Raw genomic sequence first — 22,051 nt, 5'->3', positions numbered from 1 at the left:
GTTCTGCTTCCACATTTATGAATCTGGGAATGTTTTGATCCAGCTTTTCTTTGCCTTATACAGCCCCTAAACTTATTCATCATTCTCTTTATAAACCCTATTCCTCTTTTCCAACTTCTTTCCCAGGTACTGGTTACACTCTCTTTCCATATTTCCTGGGAAATCAATTTTGGTGAATCAATTCTGCCTTCCACTCTCAGGTACCTCATTCTTCGGTCTATAATCAATCAATCAATTATACTTTGCCAAACCCCAGTCCTCTATTGCTCCCACCATTTCCTCTCTCCCTTCTATTTATATGTTCCTGAATGAAGCTGAAGAAAATCATAGAGCATCAATGATTGGGACCACTACAGATTCATGCTGTCTAGTCTCAACTAACTTCTCAGAGAAATAAGACAGGAAATTCTGAGTCACTTGCCTACTCTTTACAGTGACTCTTAAAACCTTTCCATCTCTCCTCAAATCCCCTACACTATTCCCTCCCCATGACATCTCAGCTGAAGACTTCATCTCTTACCTCACCCACTCAAATTAAGGCAATCTCTTCTCCCCTTCTCCTTACCTCCTATCATTTGGAATACTTCACATCTCTGCCTCTTTCTGAGTTTGTTCTAAGATGAAGAATTGGCTCTTCTTGGAGGCAAGGCAAATCCCTCTACCATGTCCTTGATGCCATCTCCTCCCCTTTTTTCCCAGGAAATTACCCTATCCTCACTCCCTCTCTCTCTTCAATTTCTTCCTACCTATTGGCTCTTCTTTGATACCTATAAATATACCCATGTGTCCCCATCCTTTTAATCCTTTAATCCACTCTTGATCCAATCATCTTCACTAGCTAGTATCCTATATCACTCCTCCCCTTCAAATCTAAACTTTTTTAAAAAGGCATTTACAATTGACCCTTTTCATCTGCCTCCAAACTATCCCTCTTTATTGTTATCTTTGATTTTTCAATTACAAAATATAATGACATTTTCTTAGTCCTGATCTTTCTTGAACTCTCTGAATTATTTGATCCTATTCATCTTTTTCTCCTGGATTCTGTCCCCTTTTTAGATTTTTGGGACACTAATCTCTACTGGTTTTCCTCCTATCTGACTTCAAACCTCCCCTTTTCCTAAATTTCCTATTATTATTTAGAGCATTATCATCTTCCCAGTGGTCCACACCAACAACTTCTGTGCCTTTCTGAACTCCTCACTCTCATTTACCATACATATCTAATCCATTATCAAATACTGTCATTTCTACTTTCAGAACCATTCTCATGTATGTCCTCCTTTGTCCATTCATGTGGCCACAGTCCTAATTCTGGCCCATATCCCTAATCTGGACTACTATAATAGCCTTGTAACTCGTTTTCTTTCTTTAAGTCTTTCCTCACTACAATGAACATTATTTAAAAAAAAAAAAAAGTCATTCTGAGGATATTATCACTTGCTTACTGAGCTCCAATGGTTCTCTATTACCTGTAGGATATAAATTCAGTTGTTGAGCATTTTTTGGAAACAAAGTACTTTCCTTAGAATCTGCATATGTGAACATATAATTATATGTTACATGATAGCATGTTCTCAGCAGTTCTCAGAGACTATAAATTGCAGAGATTGTAGTAATTTGCATTAGTAAAGTTTCTCCCAGGAAGCTCTCTGCATTAATGCAATCACAAGTCCACCCAAAATATATGTTTATATAATTTTTGTTATATATTTTAATATAATATTACAGTTCTATAGATGAGAAAACTGAACTACAGAAAATTTTAATGTTCTGCACAGGATCAAAAAATTACTAATAATAAGAACTTAGAGCTTACCAAAGTAATTTCTTTACAATGAATCTGTAAGATAGATCATGCAAATATTGTAATCACAATATCACAGATGAGAAAACAGATGAGATAAGTGATATACCTAGAATAATACAACTAAGAAGCATTGAAGTAGACTTTCAAACCCAATTTTCCATCTCCAAATCCAATGTTCTTTCTATTATACCAATATATTTAATTTCAATCACAATTATTAATGAATCTATTCTAGTAGTGACTAGGCAGTGGTCAAACTAGTGACTTCTTAGTTCATGATTGCTTAATAATTAGGCAAAATACTTTGTGAATTAAAAAAAAAATTGAGCTGATTGCAACCCCTATACCCAGGAGAATTTAGAACTCTTGCCTATAAATCAAAGGAATTAATTCCTAATGGTGGAGTTTTTAGATTCATGGAACACACCATAGGACTTCATTTTTTGAAGAGTGCTTTTGAAATCATTCTCTTTTCTTCCTCATGAGGCTGTTGGTAATCATGAGCATCTTCTGTTTACAGAATCATAGATAATAAAAGTTGGAAGGTATCCTAAAATCAGCAAATCTAATCTACTCATTCTACAGATGAAGAAACTGAGTCCCAAAAAATTTAATGTGATTTCATTTCATGTCAAGCAGATAGTCTACAGGCCTTCTGATCCAAATCAAGTGTTATTTCTGCTACAAGCCTCTAGATACCACCGGCATTTTTTCCTGCTGTCAATCCAGTGTTATTCCTGAAAGGAAAGGCTTTCATTCCTATGGGAAAAGACAGGGCAGAAAGGGATGCAGTATACATAGTTTTGTAAGTCCTACAGGTAGCTTCAACATCTTGTTCTAGCCCATATTTATATAATGATGACTATGTGCCAGATAAGCACTCTTCAATTATTTTCTCACTTGATCATCAGAACAACCTCAGGAAATTATTATTGTTGTTCAGTTGTGTCAGTCCCATCTGACTCTTAGTGACCCCTTTTGGGGTTTTTTTTTGGCAAAGATACAGGAGTGGTGGCCATTTCCTTCTCAGTTCATTTTACAGATAAGGAAACTGAGGTAAACAGGGTTAAGTGACTTGCCCAGGATAACGCAGCCAGTAAGTATCTAAGACTAGATTCAATCTCAGATACTCTTTACTGGGTCCAATGCTCTATATCACCTCATTGCCCTAATCCTCTACAGATAGGTTACGGAGTCATATGACCATAGGTCCCTTTGATATTATCTAATCCAACTCATTTATTATACTGATGAGGAATCTGAAACCTAGAGAAGATCAAATGCCTTGTTCATAGCAACACACACACACACACACACATACACACACACACACACACACACACACACACACACACACACGTAGAGCTGTATTTAGTATTTGAACTTAGATTTTCTGACTCTAAATCCAGATATCTGGATGGCACAGTGAATAAAACACTGAGCTTTAAGTCAGAAAGACTCATCTTCATGAGTTCAAGTCTAACTTCAGATTCTTCTTAATTGTGATTGTGGACAAGTCATTTAACTTTGTTTTCCTCAGTTTCTTCATCTGTAAAATGAGCTGGAGGAATAAATGACAAACTACTAACTACTCAAGTATCTTTGCCAATAAAACCCCAAATAGGGGTCAGACAAGACAAAATGACTGACCATCAATAACAGTGAGTGGGTTGGGGTCGTGATGAGGGATATGTGGGGCAAAACTAGAAGGGGAGGTTATTCTGAGAGCAGTCTCTCAGGTTTGCACAGTTCCTTTCACCATATTTTTGTCTCCTACTATTGAGAACTGAGGAATTTGAAAGTTTCTTACTTCACAATTTGGACCCACAAAACCTTGACATCACTGGCTCACTATTTGTTATTGGAGCCTGGGGAGCCCGCAGGGAAACTATTTTAAATGTGATCACTGCTGTATTTAACCAGGTGAACCCATACAAGCTCATCAGTCTAGAGAAGGTTGTCTGCCCCAAAGTTGGTAGTATTTACGCTGTGTGCATCATTAACTCAGTCCCCCTTATTTCTCCAGCAGCTCCTCGTGAAGACATTTTATTGTACATATTTGAGTGTCTAGAGAATTCTAGTCTCGTGTTCTCCCTGTTCACTTGCTGTCAGCTTAATAGAGTGCGGGGAGAAAACCATCTCAGCCCATATTGTCGGCCTGATGCCTAAAATCCAACATGAAATCTTTACCTTAGAGCCCAGCTACAGTACATGCCAGAAAGCTCACTGCCGGAGCCAACTTGGATTGGATGTTATTGTTCTGGGGTTTTGTTTAGGAAGGGTTTGTTCTTAGTAAATCATGGAGAGGAGAGAGAAATCAGCTCAATTGTGGGACATTGTGAGAGAATGACACAATATACAACTTGTATGCCTGTGAAAAAGCAAATATCCAAGGGACAGTGGCAGATGATGATGGTCCACTAATGACCTGTGTACAATATAAATAACATTTTAACAGCTGCGAGTCTCAGAGGTCCTGTTTTCTAAACAGTTCCCAGACTCTCACTTCAGCCAGACTGGTCTGGCGATTGCTCAGCAACTATACTCGAGGTGACACTTCAAGGAAGCCAGAAATATCACACAACCATCTAGCATAGTAAATAGGGAATATTTGTTGTAGCCAGATGTAACTTAAAGGTAGAATCATATTAAATTACTTTGTCAAAATATTTCTTCAGTGTCCTTCCCATTGCAGAGTTGTCTGTGGTTGTCAATAGCGATGAGGAATTAAAAGCTGATTTTTGCCTTTCCCCTAAAATGGAATGGCTCCCCAAATGCTTTGTTTTGATTACTTTGATTGTGAATAGAATGGACTCGCAAGCATCTTCATTCGTACTCCAGAAGGTATTATAGAGATATTGCCCCCACATTTTGTGATTGTCTGAACAGACCTGATCTTCCTTTTTGATCTGAATTTAATATCCCATTGGTCTTATTTGTTGAAGATTTTAAGAAAAGCTTATTCTTTGTGAAACCTAAAAGTATGTCCTCAGACAAAAAGATAACAAGGTCAAAATTTTCTGAGATGCCATCACAGGCTTGATTAAAGAGACCATCCTCTCATACACTGCTGAATACTGATATAAATCAAATATTCACTGGTACTGCCAGTGTTGTAGGAGATACCCTTTGAAAGATCCAAACAAAAGGAAAATCTTCTCCCAGCGATGAGTTTCTTGATGTACCATTGTTTGAAGATAACATGTACTCACTATGTTGAGTACTAGACAAGTACAAAGCCTTCTCAGTGAGATTCACCATGTAAAATATGTGAGAAAGCAGTCAGACCTATCCCTGCCACCCCCAACACTGAAAAAATAATGGCTGGAAAACTCCTATTAGAATCACTTGGTGCTAGGTGAACAAATTTTCTCAATTGGTATATCAGCATGAGTGTTTCCTCCATTAAAGTCCTATTCCTCTCCATTGCAGTGACTCATTGTGCCATGGAAGTGACTTTGGCCATGGGAATAAAATGCTAACTCTAGAATCTGCCAAATTAGAAAAGCTTAGACCATGAACCTGGTGAATGACTGCATGCCTTTTCACTGAGGGCCAACCTAAGAGAATGGGGGAGTTTTATCATTAATATTATCAAGCTGATAACATTTTCATCCACAGAAGCTTAGACTATCTGCTGAGTTAGAAAAAAATTACAATTCACACTGGGGGAGAATTTACAATTTAAAAAAATCACATCCTTTGAAATCCAGTTTGTAGATGAATAATGAAAATGGCTTTGAGTTGAATAGAAGGAAAAAATAAGAAGAGATGTAGATTGGAAACTTGTTGAATGGTAGTAAGCACTGAGCTATGAAATGTCTTGCCCATAGCCACCCTTTCACTATGTGTCTGATGAAGGACTTGAATCCAGCTCTTCATAACTCTAGCTTTCGATGAACTATACCAATGCTGCTTCTTATACTAAGGATTAAGTTTAGAAAAAGGTTAACTGACTAGTGAAAATGAGCAGCAATAGATGGATGACCTGAACAATACATTGGTAACTCTGGAGAAATGGAAAGAAATGGGCCTCCTGCATATTTACAGATCTGCTATGGAGGACTGTTAGAAAGTCTTAGCCAAGAATCACACAGGATAAAATAGTTGTGATCTGAACTTGTGAAAATCACAGGTCTTTCAAAAAACCATAAATATCTTACATCTAAAATGTTCTGTATCTAAATTGGTAGCACGCTAATATTTCTGTCAGTAAACATCTCCACTGAGTAGGACCAAGGCTGATGTCTCCCTTTTTCCTCTCAGTTTAGATTAGATGTTAATTAGCTTTCTTATGTATTGTTATTTAGCACTTATTGAGTCTCAGCAGATTCCAATCTTTCAACAGTGATTTACTTGCCTAATATAACTTTTTATGGGGGGTAGGGAGGATAGCATTTGGATAAAAAAAGGGAAATTATATCTGATAGAAAAGTATTCCACATATAGAAAAGAATTGAGTTGGAATATTTTGGCATCTTAAAGAAGAACTGATATCAAGAAAAAAACAATTGTGTCAGAAAGATGTTAGTCATTTAAACAATGAAGTTAAACAAAACACAGTTAGAACTAACTTGGTTCATTTCCTAGGGTTCACAAACCCACACTTGAGAGTTCCAAATCGAGTGCTGGAGCCAAGTTAGCCCAGAAGTATGTAGCTTTCTATTTAACTATTCTTAGCATGGCTGTTTTTCTAGGTTCGCAAAGTTTAACTGTTCTCAACACAGCTTTTGCATCAATGAGAAATGTGTAGGATCAGAGAGAGAGGGAGGTATGTAATTATCTCTTATGGTTCTTTTCGAGTCAAATAATAATACAGAACAGTTCCAGAGAAATGTAAACCCTTTGGGAAAATCGGAGTTCTTTGTAATTTGAAGAGAAAATTCAGGCAAACTTCAAATGCTCCCACTAGAGAGGGGAAGCTTTTTATACCTCTTGGTCATTTCATCTCTGTATAGAACAAAGCACATTGGAAAATGAAAGCCCTTTCTGCATAACCCCAAATATTTTGGAAGTAGAGGGAATTGTGTGAGTTTGTATTTGTATATGTGTATGTGTGTATTAAGTGTAGTCAAAGCTCATACATCCATTAAGATATGCAAAATGTTTTCTCAAACAAAAGTGGAAGCACCTTGAGAGAATCAGATGGTTTAGTACCTTATTTCCCAATTTTTTAGAAGATGATCATCCTTATTTAATATCAAGAAATGTTGTGGACCCCAACATAAGAAAGGGTGTATGATATGTCCATTTTTCAAGAACATGCATCTTGGCAAAAGACTGCTCTGACTTTGGTAACATTTTAAAATGAATTTGTGTTTTATTCATCATAATAGCATCTACATAATTTGAAAAATAGTGATGCATTTACGTGAGAGTTTTTTATGCAAACAGAAGGTATTGTTAGATTTGTTTTTGGATTCGTGACTGTGGCCCACATGTTGGAACCATTGATTTAGTGGTTTGACTGTTTGGCTTTTCTCCCACCCTGCATTCCCCTGCTCCCATATTTGAAACTCCTTGCTTGCAACATGATTGGCTAATGACTAGAACTGATGGATGAGCGAGGTAAAGCCCATTGGGCCAATTCTTTGTAAAATTATGTTGATGGTACAAACAATGCCACCAATAAAAAAAAAGACCCCAAGCCACACAACTAACACAGAACCAAAATGGAATGAATACATACTAGTGCCTGCAGGGTTATCAGCCCACCCACAAATACTTTTTTCTTGCCCATGGAAATATTTTTGTTGCTGTCATGTAGAAGGACACTAACAAAGGGTTTGTTTTTTGTTTTTTTTTTTTTTTAACCACAACATGGATCCATGTAGACAAAGCTTAAATGGAGTCTGAGATAGGAATTGTAGTTTCTCCAGTAAGTTGAAGAAGACAGTGATTTGACTGTGGATATTTGACTAAGTTGCTTCTATTCATTTTATTAACACAAGTGTTTTTTATGATGTTTTCCTAATAGATTATTCATGTGAAAATGTTTGCTACTTTGAAGGAGCTATAACTTAGTCATCTGTTTAAAAGATGTTTGTATTTGTTTTTTTTTTATTTGAAAAGTACACATTACCCACCGCATTTTTTAAAACCCAGCACATACAAAACTGAATGCTAAATAAATCATATTTTTAACAATTGCCTAAACAGATGTTTGCAATTATTAAATATAGCCAAAAAGAAGAAACAGTTACATTAAACCAGGAATAAGGATCACGAGCATGAGAGGCATGTGGAGGACAGTCTAAGTGTCACCTTGGCCAAATCACCTGACCTTTCTGAGCTCCAGCTCCCTCATGAAGCAAAGGAGAGATTTATTCACTAAAAAAGAGTGGTCAGAAGCTAGTTGTGGTTTTCAAAAGAAGAGATGCACATTTTCAACCAAATTTTATCCAAATCACTAGGAATAAGAGCAACAAGAGAGTATCATCTCATCTATTAAACTATTAAAAATAATAAAAGAACAGAGAGGCTGTGGGAAGACAGCACACTAAGATAACTTTTTTAAGTATACCATTTCCATTCCTAATTTTAAAAGGATTTTATCTATGCCTTTTGGTTTTGTACCACAGTTTTCTCCCTCAAACTTTTCCGTCCCCCATCCAAAAAATCTCTCTCTCTCTCTCTCTCTCTCTCTCTCTCTCTCTCTCTCTCTCTGTGTGTGTGTGTGTTTCTCTGTGTTTCTCTGTGTGTGTGTGTGTTTCTCTCTCTCTTTCTCTCTCTCTCTCTCTCTCTCTCTCTCTCTCTGTTTCTCTGTCTCTCTCTCTCCCTTCCTTCCTCCCTCTCTCTCTGTTTCTTTCTCTCTCTCTTTCTCTCTCTTTCTTTCCCTCCCTCTCTCTCTCTCTGTCTCTGCTGTCTCTCTCTGTCTCTGTGTGTGTGTATCTGTCTCTCTCTGTGTGTGTGTGTCTCTCTCTTTGTCTCTCTCTCTTTCTCTCTCTCTGTTTCTCTTCCTCCCTCTCCCTCTGTCTCTCTCTTTCTCTGTGTGTATGTATCTGTCTCTCTGTCTCTGTCTCTCTGTCTCTCTGTCTCTGTCTCTCTCTCTCTCTCTCTCTCTCACACACACACACACACACACACACACACACACAGCCTCCTTGAGAGCAAGGACTATTGCTCTTGCTTGCATTCCTAAAGCTTAGCCTAATACCTGGCATATAGTAGTCACTATACTATAAACACTATAGTGTTTATTGAGTAATTGATTTTGTAAGACAGCTAAGTGCACAGTGAATAGAGAACTAGACCTAGAATTTAAGTCTGACCTTAGAAATACACTAGCTGCATGATACTGGACATGTCACTTTCCCTTTATCTACCTCATCTATAAAATGGGGGAAATAATATTTAATACCCAAGCATATTGTAGGAATAGAATGAGAAAATATTTTAAAAGTTGCAAATTGTAAAGCACTAATAAATGCTAAACTATTATTAAGCATATAAGTTAAACCAATGAACACATCAATTACAATGAAATACATACAACTACAGAGTATATCACAATAACAATTGCTATATCTGTAGCCCCCTACTTTTCTCCAGAAAGGAAGGAAATCTATTCTATCATCATTCCATCTTCCTTTCAGAAATCAGTTATTACAATCAATTAGAATTTTACTGCCTCTAAATGTTGTTTCTGTTTATGTTATTAGGGTCATTGTGTATATAATTCTCTCAGTTTTGATTATTTCTCACTGAATCACTTCATTTAAATCATTCCATAATTCTGAAGATCCTTTATATTCAGTGTTTCCTTAAAAAAAAGTGTTCCATATTATACAATTTTAAAGCAACTATAAGCCCTGTTAATTTATCCAGTTCTTTGGGAAAATAATTTTGAATTAAAGGAAAAAGTCAATTTACTGTTCCTGTCTTTGACCTAGTTATTATAGGGGCATATATCCCAAGAAGTCAAAAAGAGAAACCAAGATCTAATTCTACAAAATATTTGTAACATTATCTTTTTAGGGTATCAAAGAAGTGGGAACAAAGTCAATGCCTCTTTGCTGAGGAATGACAGAATAATAAAGAGATAGATCAGGAAGTAGCTGGGAGTTGGTTTTTTTTTTTTTTTAAGGCATCAATAAAACCAAAGAAGAATAAAATAAAAATTATTTATTAGATTTTTAAAAAGTCCTCCAGGGTCTAAATCCCATAATTTTAAATACAAAGTGAAATTAAATTTAGTCTAGATTTCATGTCTATTCTAGAATTTGAAGGGGGAAAAAAGGGGAATTAAACCATGCCAGCTATAGTTTCATATGTTGTTGAGCCTGAGTTGGACTGTACAAGTAAACTTACCTAATTATACTTAAAATTCTAAGTCAGTTACTGATCATTTTTCTAAATTTAGAACATAAAGAATAGTGTTCCTTGTATAATAAATCTTTAATTTTAAAATTTAAATCTTTCAAAATTATCTGTTATAGTTTGCCTAAAAGACTCCTTTCTTTCCTGTGTGGTGGTGATTTCTTTTTTTTTAAAGTTTGTTTTTTTTTGTTTGTTTTTATAGGACAATAAATTGAATTCTTTTTAACTGTACTCCTAGTATCTAGCACTATATACTAAATATTGTAGGCACTTAATACTATTTTTTAAAAAATTTTATGCAGGAATTATATTGAAAACAAATTGGGATTTAGAAAAAGAAGAAGAGAGAGAGAGACAAAGAGAAACAAAGTTATAAAGACAGATACAAAAATAGAGACAGAGAGAGGCAGAAACAGAAGAGAGAAAGAGATACAGAGACACAGAAAGACAGAGGCAGAAACAGAGAGACTGATATAAAGACAGAGACACAGATAAAGATTCAAAAACAGAGACAATGAAAGACATACCCAAAGACAGGGAGAGGCAGAAACAAAAGAGACAGACAGAGACAGAGAGAAAGAGAGAGAGAGATACAGAGACACAGAGACACAGAGACACAGAAAGACAGAGGCAGAAACAGAGAGACAGATATAGAGACAGAGACACAGATAAAGATACAAAAACAGAGACATAGAAAGATAGATCCAAAGACAGAGAGAGGCAGAAACAGAAGAGACAGATACAGACAGAGAGACACGGAGAAGCAGAGAGAGAGATAAAGACAGAGAAACAAATGAAGATACAAAAACAGAGACACAGAAAGACAGACACAAAGAGAGGCAGAAGCAGGAGAGACAGAGACAGAGATAGACAGAGATACAGAAAAAAGATATAAAGACAGAGACACAGAAAGAGAGATACAGAATCAGAGACACAAAAAGACACAAAGTCAGAGATAGAGGCAGAAACAGAGAGGCAGACACAGACACAAAGAGAGAGACACAGAAAGACAGACACAAAGACAGAGACAGAAGCAGAAACAGAGAAAAGGCAGAGATAGATATAGAGATAAAGACACAGATAAAGATACAAAGATAGATACAAAGAGAGAGACAGAGACAGAGATACAGGGTTAGAGACACAGAGAGATAAAAATACAAAGACAGAGACACAGAAAGACAGATACAAAGACAGAGATAGAAGGAGAGACAGGCAGAGACACAGAGACAGATATAGAGATAAAGACACAGATAGAGATACAAAGACAGAGATAAGAAAAGCCGACAAAGAAAGAAATAAAGGCAGAAACACAGAGACAGAGACAGAGACAGAGAGAGAAGTTCGTGATGGTCTGCTTTTCTTATCCCCACTCTACACACATATGTCTGTGCACTCATATGCCCACGTCCACATAGATCTGCAGTTACATATGAACACACAAACTTTTCCACATCTCCCTCCCCGATGTCTGAACTGCAAAAGCCATTTGGAGCTGTTCTGAATTGCTAACTCCCAAGTTCAATTTGACTCCTGGCTGGGTTCAGACTCCTTCGTGGGTAACATATTTTACAGCCCTCTAGGGATGATGTGAGAATAATTTGGTGGTAATTAGTCACAGAGATGGATCTCTCCGTCAGTAGGTGCTCAGTTTGAACCGAACATCTTTCTTTTTTTGTCAGATTGTTGGCTGTGACCACCAGCTGGGAAGCACCGTCAAGGAAGATAGCTGTGGAGTCTGCAATGGAGACGGTTCCACCTGCCGGCTGGTCAGAGGGCAGTACAAATCGCAGCTCTCAGCAACCAAACGTAAGCAGGGACTTGATCTTCCCTGGGATGGACCTCTTGGTGCTTGACTTGCAGCAAACTTTCTCCTGGTTTGTGGCAGATGTTAAGCTGTAGCTGAGAACAAAATGGGAAATGAAACTCAGACATTTGGGAGAACCCTTTTCTGCAGGAAACAATAGCCTCGTTTGGTAGACTTGAGAAGGCTAAGGCTACCAGACCAAATGGGGTGAAGGGAAAAAACATTTGTATAGTGCCTACTATATACCAGACATTTTACTTTACAAAAAGTTGTATTTTACAAGTACTTTACACTTTACAAAAATTATTTCGGTTGAACAACTGAATAAAGGACATATTTTTCTTCCACTATGGGTCAATGCCAAAGAAGTCGTTTCCTAGTGAAAGACTTAGCTTTGGTTTATTCTATTCTATCCTATTTTAATCCTACAAAAACCAAAGGTAGATGAGCTAAGAAGTTATAGCATGCTATACCCTAGTAAACTATCTTGGTAGATGGGCTAAACCAGGTCGAGGGTAACCAACAAGCTTCAAAACTTGTGAAGACTTCTGATGGAATGGACCAATGAAGACAATTTGCTCCAATGATTATGAAGGCAGCTGAAGTCAGAGCCAATTGGAGGAGCCAAGGCCAGCCACTGACTCCTGGTCTTTGCCAACTGTTCTGACTTTTGTCCTGACACTGAACTTCAGTTATTCTGGAAGAGAGAATGAAGCTGAGAACTTTATGCAACTCTGTTTCCCCTTAATTCACACAAGTCAAGACATCATTCCATGTTGTCATTCCTTCTCTTTGAAATGAAGGACAACCAATAGTCCTAACCTATTCATTCACCTAATCCTTATTCCTAAAAGGTCATCTATATATCTGGTTAGTCTCAAAGTGGATTAGACAGAATAGTGTGAACAATCACCTTGAATTCAACATCATTATTGGGAAAACAAAAAGCAATAAACTATTGATGATATGACATATTCCTAAATTTAATAGTGGAAATAAGAGGTTGGCAATGAAGTTTAGTCAATTCTATCTCCTGGTAATTTAGAACAAATTATATAGTTCATTTTTCAGAGTACCTATGAAGGAAGTAAAGAAATCTTAAGAGAATAAGACAGCAGCTCTCACCCTCTTTGAACCTAACAAGGACAGCGAGAGTACCCTGCTCTTATACTGTTAACAAAGTGCTTACTTTTAGGTGAATTCAAACTAATTGGTTTAATGAATGAGATATGAATGTCCACTCTAATATACCCAGCAAGTAGTTCTTAATCTTCCATTTGAAGATTAGGAAAGAGTAGGAAACTATGACTCTCTTTTTATATTTTTTAAAAGAAAAAAAAAGAATTTTTAACATTCATTTTTTAATTTCAAGCTTCAAATTCTTTCCCTCCCTCCAGACTCTCCTTCACCCATTGAAAAAACAAATAATATAATACCCATTATATATGTGAAGTCATGTTAAACATATTTCATATAAGTCATGTTCCAAAAAGAAAAAGCAAGAAAGATAAAGTGCTCTTGTCCTTCCTGTCCCTCCTCAAAAGTCTGTTTTGCTTCTTACCACTGCCTCCCTTAGTCTACCCTCACATTTACCATACTTTTCTGTTGGATAAGAAGTTTTCTATAATCAATTGAATGTGTGTGTGTGTGTGTCTGTGTGTCTGTGTATATTCTTTCTTCTTTGAACCAGTTCAGATGAAAATAAAGTTCAAGCATTTCATGCCTCTTTTTATGTGAGATAATTTTCCCCATTTTTCCTCAGCATTCTCTTTTCTCAAAGTAGATCTTTTTTTCTTATCCTTTCCTTATTTTTTGAGATCATCACAACATAATCAATTCTAATCAATAATGCTAATGTTCTCGGTTCATATAGACTCCCAACTACCCTAATAATGACAAAGTTGTCATGAGTTTACATGTATATGTGTGTGTTTGTGTATGTGTATATGTATATAAATATATAATCTATATGTGTATGTATATATATATGTACAATCTACTTACATAAATACATTATATATATATATATAATCTACACACACATATTTCCCCATATAGGAATATATAAACAATTTAACTTAAAATCCTTTATGATTTCCCTTTCCTATTTAACTTTTTATACTTCTCTTGAGTCTTGAATTTGAAAGTCAAATTTTCTTTTCATCAGGAATGCTTGAAAGTCCTCTATTTCATTAAATATCCATTATCTCCTTGAATAATTATATTAAATTTTGCCAGGGAGGTTTTTCCTACTTGTATTCCTAGCTCCTTTGCTTTCTGGAATATTATCTTCTAAGCTTTCTATTCCTATATAAGGTAGATACTAAATCTTGTATGATCCTGACTGTAGCTCCATGGTACATAAATAGATTGTTAGCTGTTTTCAATATTTTCTCCTTTATGGGAGTTTTGGAATTTGGCTACAATAATTTTGGAAGTTTTCATTTTGGGATCTTTTTCAGGAGATGACCCATGCAATTGATGTTTTGTCTCTGATTCTCAGCTATTGGGGCAGTTTTTCTTGATAATTTCTTGAAATATAATATCTAGGCTCCTTTCTAAAATCATGGTTTTCAGGTAGTTCAATAACTCTTAAAGTATCTTTCCTCAATCTGTTTTCAAGGTCACTTCTTTTTTTAATGAGGTATTTCATGTTTTCTTCTATTTTTCCCATTTTTTTTAGTTTTCTTTTTGTTTTCTTAATATCTCAGTCATTAGAATCTACTTGTCCAGTTCTAATTTTTAAGAAATTATTGTCCTCATTGAGGTATTTTTACCTCTTTTTTCCATTTGGTCAATTCTGCTGAGGAGTTATTTTCTTCAGTATTGTCTCTTATTGAGCTACTGATTCTCTCTTTTTAAAAAAAAATTTTAAATATACTTTTAAAATTTCTGCTTATTTATTTATTTATTTTGTTGAGTCAACTGGGGCTAAGTGACTTGCCCAGGATCACACAGCTAGGAAGTATTAAGTGGGAACTCAAGTCCTCCTGATTTCAGGGCTGATACTCTATCCACTGCGCTATCTAGCTGCCCCTGCTAATTCTCTTTTCATAATTTTCTTATATTGCTCTTATTTCCTTTCCTAGTTTTTCTCTTTTTGATTTGATTTTAAAAATCACTTTTCACTCATATATATATATATTAGCTCTTCTAAGAATTTTTGTTGAGTTTACATTCAAACTGCCTTATTCTTTGAGAATTTGCTAATGGATATTTTCTTCTGAGTTTGGGTCTTGGGCTTTCTTATTACCATAGTAGGTTTTATGGCAGGTTTTATTTTTAGTCATTTGATCACTCTTACTATGTATTTCTTGACTTTGCATTTTGCATTAAAAGTGAGATCTTTGCTCAACTTGGGCAGGTTGGGAGGGAGCAAACTATCCTGAGCTTCAGATGCATTTTCACCTTTCTGTTTTCACATTTAATTGTGTGTGTGGGGGGGGGGTCCTATAAGTTTTCAATGCTTCCAAGTTAGTGTGATCTGGAGAAAGGTATTAACATTGCTCTCCTGATCTTCATTCTGGTCAAGCTTCATCCCTTACCAATGTAGGAACTCTGTTCCATGAGATAACCCCTTGTTTCTCTTTTCAACCTGGAACTGCTACCAGAAACTAGGACTCCTGCTATTTTTTCTACCTTGAAAGCTCAACCAGGGGCCCTGCTACCTTGTGACTGCAAGCACTCCTCTCTGATATGGAACTAGGTAATGAGCAATGGAGTTTCCAAGCAACACCCAGTCCTCCACCTATACCTTCCTGAACCATCCCCTTGGTAGTAAAAATTGCAGGCACTGTTGCATTGCCTGCAAGGCCCAGTGCTGGTTTTAGGAACACAAGTAAGCTCTAGGCCAGGTCCCCACAGATCTCTCTTTCTGACATCCCAAATTGTCTTGGGCTGACAAAATGTCACACTCCAACCTTATATTAACCATGCTGCTTCAAGATTCAATTTTAGTATTTTAAAGTTTTTTTTGGAGGTGAACATTGGAAGAGTTTGGCTGGAATGCTCCCTCTACTCTGAAGTCAGCTTTACCCTCATACCCAAAACCTCTTGAGGGAGCCTGTTAGACTTTTGGACAGATCTAATTCTTAGGAAATTTCCTCTGATCTGAGGAATCAGCTTCTGTTATTCATTTTCATTCTGTCATTTTCAATGCAAAAGGTCCTTCTCCTTTACAGAGAAAACAGTAGCAAAATAAAAATTTTAAATCTCTGCTTTATCTCTATTTTCACTAATCATCCAATCCACTCCATGCAATAGTCTTATCTCTTCTTTGCTTTTCTTCTTTTCCTAATATGGCAAAAACACACACAAAAAAAGCCTCCTACCATGCTTTCTATCGATCTCAACTCATTCTAAGTTTTACCACACCTGACATTATTATTGTAGGAACAGATTGTATTCATATTCATCTTCTTGCTTATACATTCTGCTTGTATCTTTTTTTTTAAAAAAAGATTAAATCTTCCTATCTTACTCAGGCTGGAATGGATCACTCATTGCTGATCAGTGTGAAAACTTTGACCTTTTCCGTTTCCAGGTTTGGCTCCAGATATGGCTCTTGGTTCCCAGAATCTTACCATTATTGGTGCCAGATACCTGACCTACTTTAGCCCTACTATAGCTCAGAAGTAGTAATCTCAAGCAATGCCACTGGACTCAGCCTCTCAAATAGCAGGGATTACACGTGTGTAACCATGACATTATGTGTATCTTTATTGTTTTAGTTCTAAACTCATTAGTGAGTTTCTTGTACATCCACAAAGTAGCAAAAGATTAAAACCCAGGTTCTTGAATCCCAAATTCAGCATGCTTTCCACTATACCTCTCTCACTAGAATTATATATATTGTGTTTTAGTAGTTGCAAACAGACCTCTTCAAGAATCATCAATAGGAGGTAGCCACTATTTCTTTCTATAGATATTATTGTATCCTAAATACATGACATGGATCTAGAATGATGATGGGTCTCTCCTGAGACATGAACTCAATAAATACGATACCATTTCAATTTTTTTTTCCAGTGTATAGGAGAGGTGAAAGTGGAAGGAGTAATTGAAAAAAACAGGTGGCCCTTGGCTGGGGACACTGGCATGGAGGAAGAATGTCTGTTGTCTTTATTTTAACATGGATTTGGATGGATACCTAAAAGAGCTTATTCTATTATAAATTCTTAATATTGTGTCTAGCATGCTGTAAATGCATAATAAAAGTTTATTGATTGATATACATAAATCCACAGATATATCTATAACTATATAAGAGATATCTCTAGAAATTGATCTCTACGGATCTAATTGGGACAGGCAGTACAGAGGGACAATGTGTTGGGTCCGGGAAGAACAGAGCAAGCCACATTACTTTTGGGAAATTTTGAAACCCCTTAACTGATCCTAAGTTTCTGAAAAGAGCCAAGACCCATCTTTTCAATGTTAACATTTTACCAGAGATGTAATAAAATGTCTCTGCAGACCTCGAAATGAGTATAATGCCATGGGCAGGCACACAGTGAGTATAAGCAGGCTACAACATATAAGCAACGTAAAACTCTGAATAATAGGAGTAAGAGAAAGAATTGTAGGATAAAAAGAGTAGATAGCAAGAACAAGAAATGAACAAAGTATAAAAATAGTACTCTAAGGTCTCATAGAGCTCTCATTCTCTGGCCCTATGAAATAAATGATTGAATAGATGAAAAAAGATTGTTTTTTGGCATGTAAGTGTAAAGCTTCTTGATTAAATATTCATATCATTGAATGCTACACTGTTCCTTAAACCTTGAAGTCACATAATAATAAAGGTATCTTGCCTTTATACATGACATTCAATTCTAATGCTCTACTATTCCTGTGATTCTATGCTTTTATCAAGAGGAGCCCTCTAATCAACCATGCAGACTGCAAACTACCCCAGTGGGTTGCATAGATCCTATAATGATCACAAAGAAACTTTAATCCAACCCAATTTTTAAGAAGTTATTTTTTTAATGGATAGTCTTCCTTTTTTTCTCATCCACCACCATGTCAATCTTCTTCTCTGTCTCTTCACTCCCCACTTAGGAGAATGAAAACTAAAGTATTTGCTCTGATATTCATAATGGAGGATTGTTTGTGAGTTTGGTGACATGAAAGACCAGAACTAAGTTGGACAGCCCCAGAAGGGAAAACATTAAGCAGACAGAGCATCATAGACTGCTTTTCGTCTGCAAATATCTAAATGAAGTGTACTGTAGGGGAACTTTCATTGAATAAATTATATCATATAAAACCCGATGATTACATATCATGATAAAATGCAATTGTTCCTTTACCTTAGCACTGGATGTCTTCAGGACCCAATGATTTATGCCAATAAAGCACAGCCTGAACATAAAACACAGCAAAATCTATAGCAGATGGTGAACTAGCCCACTCATTTATATTTCTTCCACGCTAGAAGACCCCTACACCTCATATTTACAAACTGAGAAGTGACCCATGGGCAGGTTGGAGATTAGCCTGCCACGTGAATCTGATTGTATAAATATGCAGCTCACCATTCCAGGAGGCTTAGAAAGTGCTCTGCTATGTCCTTTCCTTGTGGTCTGCCAAAAGTCACCAAGAGCTTTGTTTTCTCCAAGCCTCAAGCACATTTTGTATTCCCCACATTGAATTTATTTTCTGTCTGAACTTAAAGAATTGTATTTTTTCCCTTTGTACTATCAGGCCACAGTGGAATACAAAAAAGAAAAAATGGGGAGGTAAGAGAAAAAAAGAAGGTATAGAAAGTGGGTTATGGAGAGTGCCAGAGAAAAAATAAACTGAGGGATTCTTAAAAATAGTTATTGCATGCTAAAAAAAAAAAGGAAAAGATTAAAATGTAGCCCACTCTTTCTAAGGTTTTAAGGAGAAATAATTATGCTGATATTCAGTCTTTTTATCTCTACCCATTCCTTTTCTCTGAATTCTCAACACAAAAATCCAAATTAATATCAGAACACATATTTTATTTCAAGCTCTTGAAATTAATTCCATATTTGTGTAATACTAGTTATATATTTTCATAATGCCTTATTTTGGCACCAGGACCAACCCTGGGTAAAATTGTGATACAGACCAACTTTGATTCTTCCTTTTCTAGATTCCTTTTCATAGTAACTTCCCCTTCTCTAGAAACATCCTTTTTTCTTTCTGTTTCTCTTACACACACATGCATACACATATGTACATTGTTTAGGGTTCTTATGCCCTTTTAATAGGCTCCTTTTCAACACCTGTTCCTAGAAAAGAACCAAATGATCCCCTTCACCCTGAAAAATACAAAGAAACTTAGTATGTTATTCTTAGGGATACATTCTAAGAATGGATACAAGTCCCTATTTTATTTAAGTCAAAGGAAATAAGATTTTACTGTAGGATTGTAGATATTAGATGGCTAAATTGGAGAGGTGTATTTTCCTTAAGCTAGTCATTTGTAGGTCACCTATTCCTGAGCATTGTTCCTAGAGGTGGCTTATCAAAAAAGACATAGCATCAGGAACACAGAAATCTCAATTCTTTGTACTAATAGCTCATATTTCCCTCTAGCTTTGCATTTTACTAAGTACTTTACCCAGGATAAGTCTGTAATTATAAATTGTCATCCCCATTTTGCAGATTAAGAAATTGTAGAGTTGTCATATAGAAGAAGGATTAAATTTGTTTCACTGGCCTTCAGAGGTCAAAACTTGGAATAAAAAAAAGTTATAGACATACAGATTTCAGTTCAACATCAGGGGGAAATTCCTTGACAATTAGAAATGTATAAAAGTAGGATGGGCTACCTCAGGAAGTAGTAAATTTACCATCAATGAAATCTTCAGAAATCCCCATTAGGGATGTTACAGAAGGGATTCCCGACTAGGGTTGAATTAGCTGAAATTAATGCTCCCTTACAAGTCTTTTTGTTATTTTATTTTTGTCCAGTTATTTTAGACATGTCTGACTCTTCCTGACCCCCACTTGGGGGTCTACTTCTTGGTAGAGGTTTTGGAGTAATTTGCCATTTCCTTCTCCAGCCCATTTTACAGATGAGAAAGCTGAGTTAAGGGATTAAATAATTTGTCCAGGGTCACAAAGCAAGTAATTATCTGAGATAATATTTGAACTCATGATGATGAGTATTCCCTCACTCCAAGCCTGGTACTCTATCCATTTTGCCAGTTAGCTGCCCATGAGTTTAAGTTAGCTTCTGTTCACTTAACTAATAAGTGACATAGTCAGGACCCAAAGCCATGTTTTCCAGTGACAGGCAAATTTAGTAAGTCTTAAGTTTGGACTGAATTCCCTAGCAAAAACCTTTCCCTCTTCTCTCTTTATTGGTTAATAGGAGCAGTTAGGAGGCATAGGGATAAAATGCTGAGCCTAGACTCAGGGAGAATTATTCTGGCCTTACATACTTACTAACTATGGCTCTGGCAAGTTAATGAACTACTGTCTGCCTCAGTTTCCTCAAATATAAAATGGAGATAATGATGGCACTTATTTAAGTTTCAGATGAGGTAATATTTATTTGTAAAGTACTTAGCATAGTCTGGCACAGTGTTAAAATTTGCTTAAAGATTATTTCTTTCCTTCCTTTCTTCCTTTTGGTTGTTCCTTGCTTTCTTCCCTATACTAGTAACTCTGGACTTATAGTTATTAATTTAATACTACTTTTAGCATGCTGTCAATATTCTCCAGTGTAGTAAATAGCTCTTGTCCCAGCTCTGCCATTATTCAAGATCTGTGTGATCTCATCACTTTTCTGGCTTTTATTTTCAGCAGCTGTCAAAGGAGGAAGTTGGAATCAATAATCTTTAAATTCCCGCTCCAGTTCTAAAATTTTTCCATTCTAATAATTGCTAGAATTAAAATTGTATCACCAATGGCAATGTTCAGAATTAATAGTTATAATAATACTATAATAATAATAATTATTGCTTAATTTTATTTGGTAGTGGGATTGAACCAAACAACTCCAATATTTAAAATGGACCAATATTAAGTGAGTCTTTTGAGAATCCTTCAGGAAAAGTTCAGTCTCATCCCCTGCTTATCTTGATATATCAGATAAAGATACTATTGAGCTGAGGCACTCTGGATCTCACTCTGGATCTCATCTGTTAGGTTAGGTGAGACAGGCAAGATCTTTCCCTGAGAGTGAATGCTGACTTCAGTGTATTCCAAGTATGTGAAATAATTTTCCCCATCCTGCTTCTCCTTTCCCTCTCCCCTTTAGTATATTCTTACTCTTTTCCCTCCCTTTCCATTCTTCTTTTAAGATCACCAGACTATAGTTTGGTCTTTTGTCTAACTTATCCTTGATGATAATAGGGTTTGAAAGAAACACATATATCATCTCTCCATATCCTAATGTAAGCAGTTTGTCCTTGGTTAGCTCCTAATGATTGTTCCTTTCTGGTGACCTTTTTATGTTTCTGTTAAATCCTGTGTTTGTATTTCAAAGTTTCTTTATGGTTCTAATTTTTTCACCACTCTTTGTGGTAGGGAATTATCATTCTCATTTTATAAATGCGGAAAATGAGTCTGAGATGCTTACCCCAAGTTATCTAGGTAGTAAGCAGCAGAACTGATTCCTTCTATTCTAAATTCAGCAGTCTTTGCAGTCAAACTTACCTTTACACATCAGGTTTGCTAACATAGTAAAATGAAGGAGAAAATTCCCTTCCCACTCATCCCTCATCCTCTCATTCCTTTTCTGTGTCCCACTGTTTTTAGAATCCCTTTTTTTTAAAAAAAACAAGAGGAGGAAAACAAAATGCAGGAAAGAAACGTGGATCTTTTCTGTAAGGAAGCAAACTTCTCTATTTTCTGCCTTGCTCTGCTTGACCTAGCAAAGGAATAGGGCCATGTCAGCATTCAGGAATAATGATCCCTTCCCTCTTCAGGAAAAAAAAAAGGGCCCACTAACAGTGAGTGGGCGAGAAGGCAATGAACTGAATGTGTACAGGACCAGAGTTTTCCTTTTTACTTGCACTCTCTTTGACCTGTAGATAAACAAAGACTTCTATTTCTAGAAATCCTATTGCTCTAACTGAAATAATCATTTTTTAAAGCTTCAAAGAGATTTCTTTATGCCTATGCCTTAAGAGCAT

The 22,051-nt window shown here is 36.2% G+C and overlaps 1 protein-coding gene across 1 annotated transcript in view; it reads left to right on the top strand.

Annotated features, from left to right (window-relative positions):
• ADAMTSL1 (ADAMTS like 1) overlaps window positions 1-22,051 on the top strand; it is a 386,862-nt gene that overhangs the window by 126,607 nt on the left and 238,204 nt on the right. The window contains exon 5 of the mRNA XM_051987060.1: window positions 11,809-11,935. Within this exon, the coding sequence (XP_051843020.1) occupies window positions 11,809-11,935 (127 nt within the window). The remainder of the gene's footprint in view (window positions 1-11,808; window positions 11,936-22,051) is intronic.

The sequence above is a fragment of the Antechinus flavipes genome, chromosome 1 (genome assembly GCF_016432865.1).
Source record: "Antechinus flavipes isolate AdamAnt ecotype Samford, QLD, Australia chromosome 1, AdamAnt_v2, whole genome shotgun sequence".
In the NCBI taxonomy this organism is placed as follows: Eukaryota; Metazoa; Chordata; class Mammalia; order Dasyuromorphia; family Dasyuridae; genus Antechinus; species Antechinus flavipes.
The sequence above is the reverse complement of the archived record's forward strand: the minus strand, read 5'-3'. Positions and strand labels throughout refer to the sequence as shown.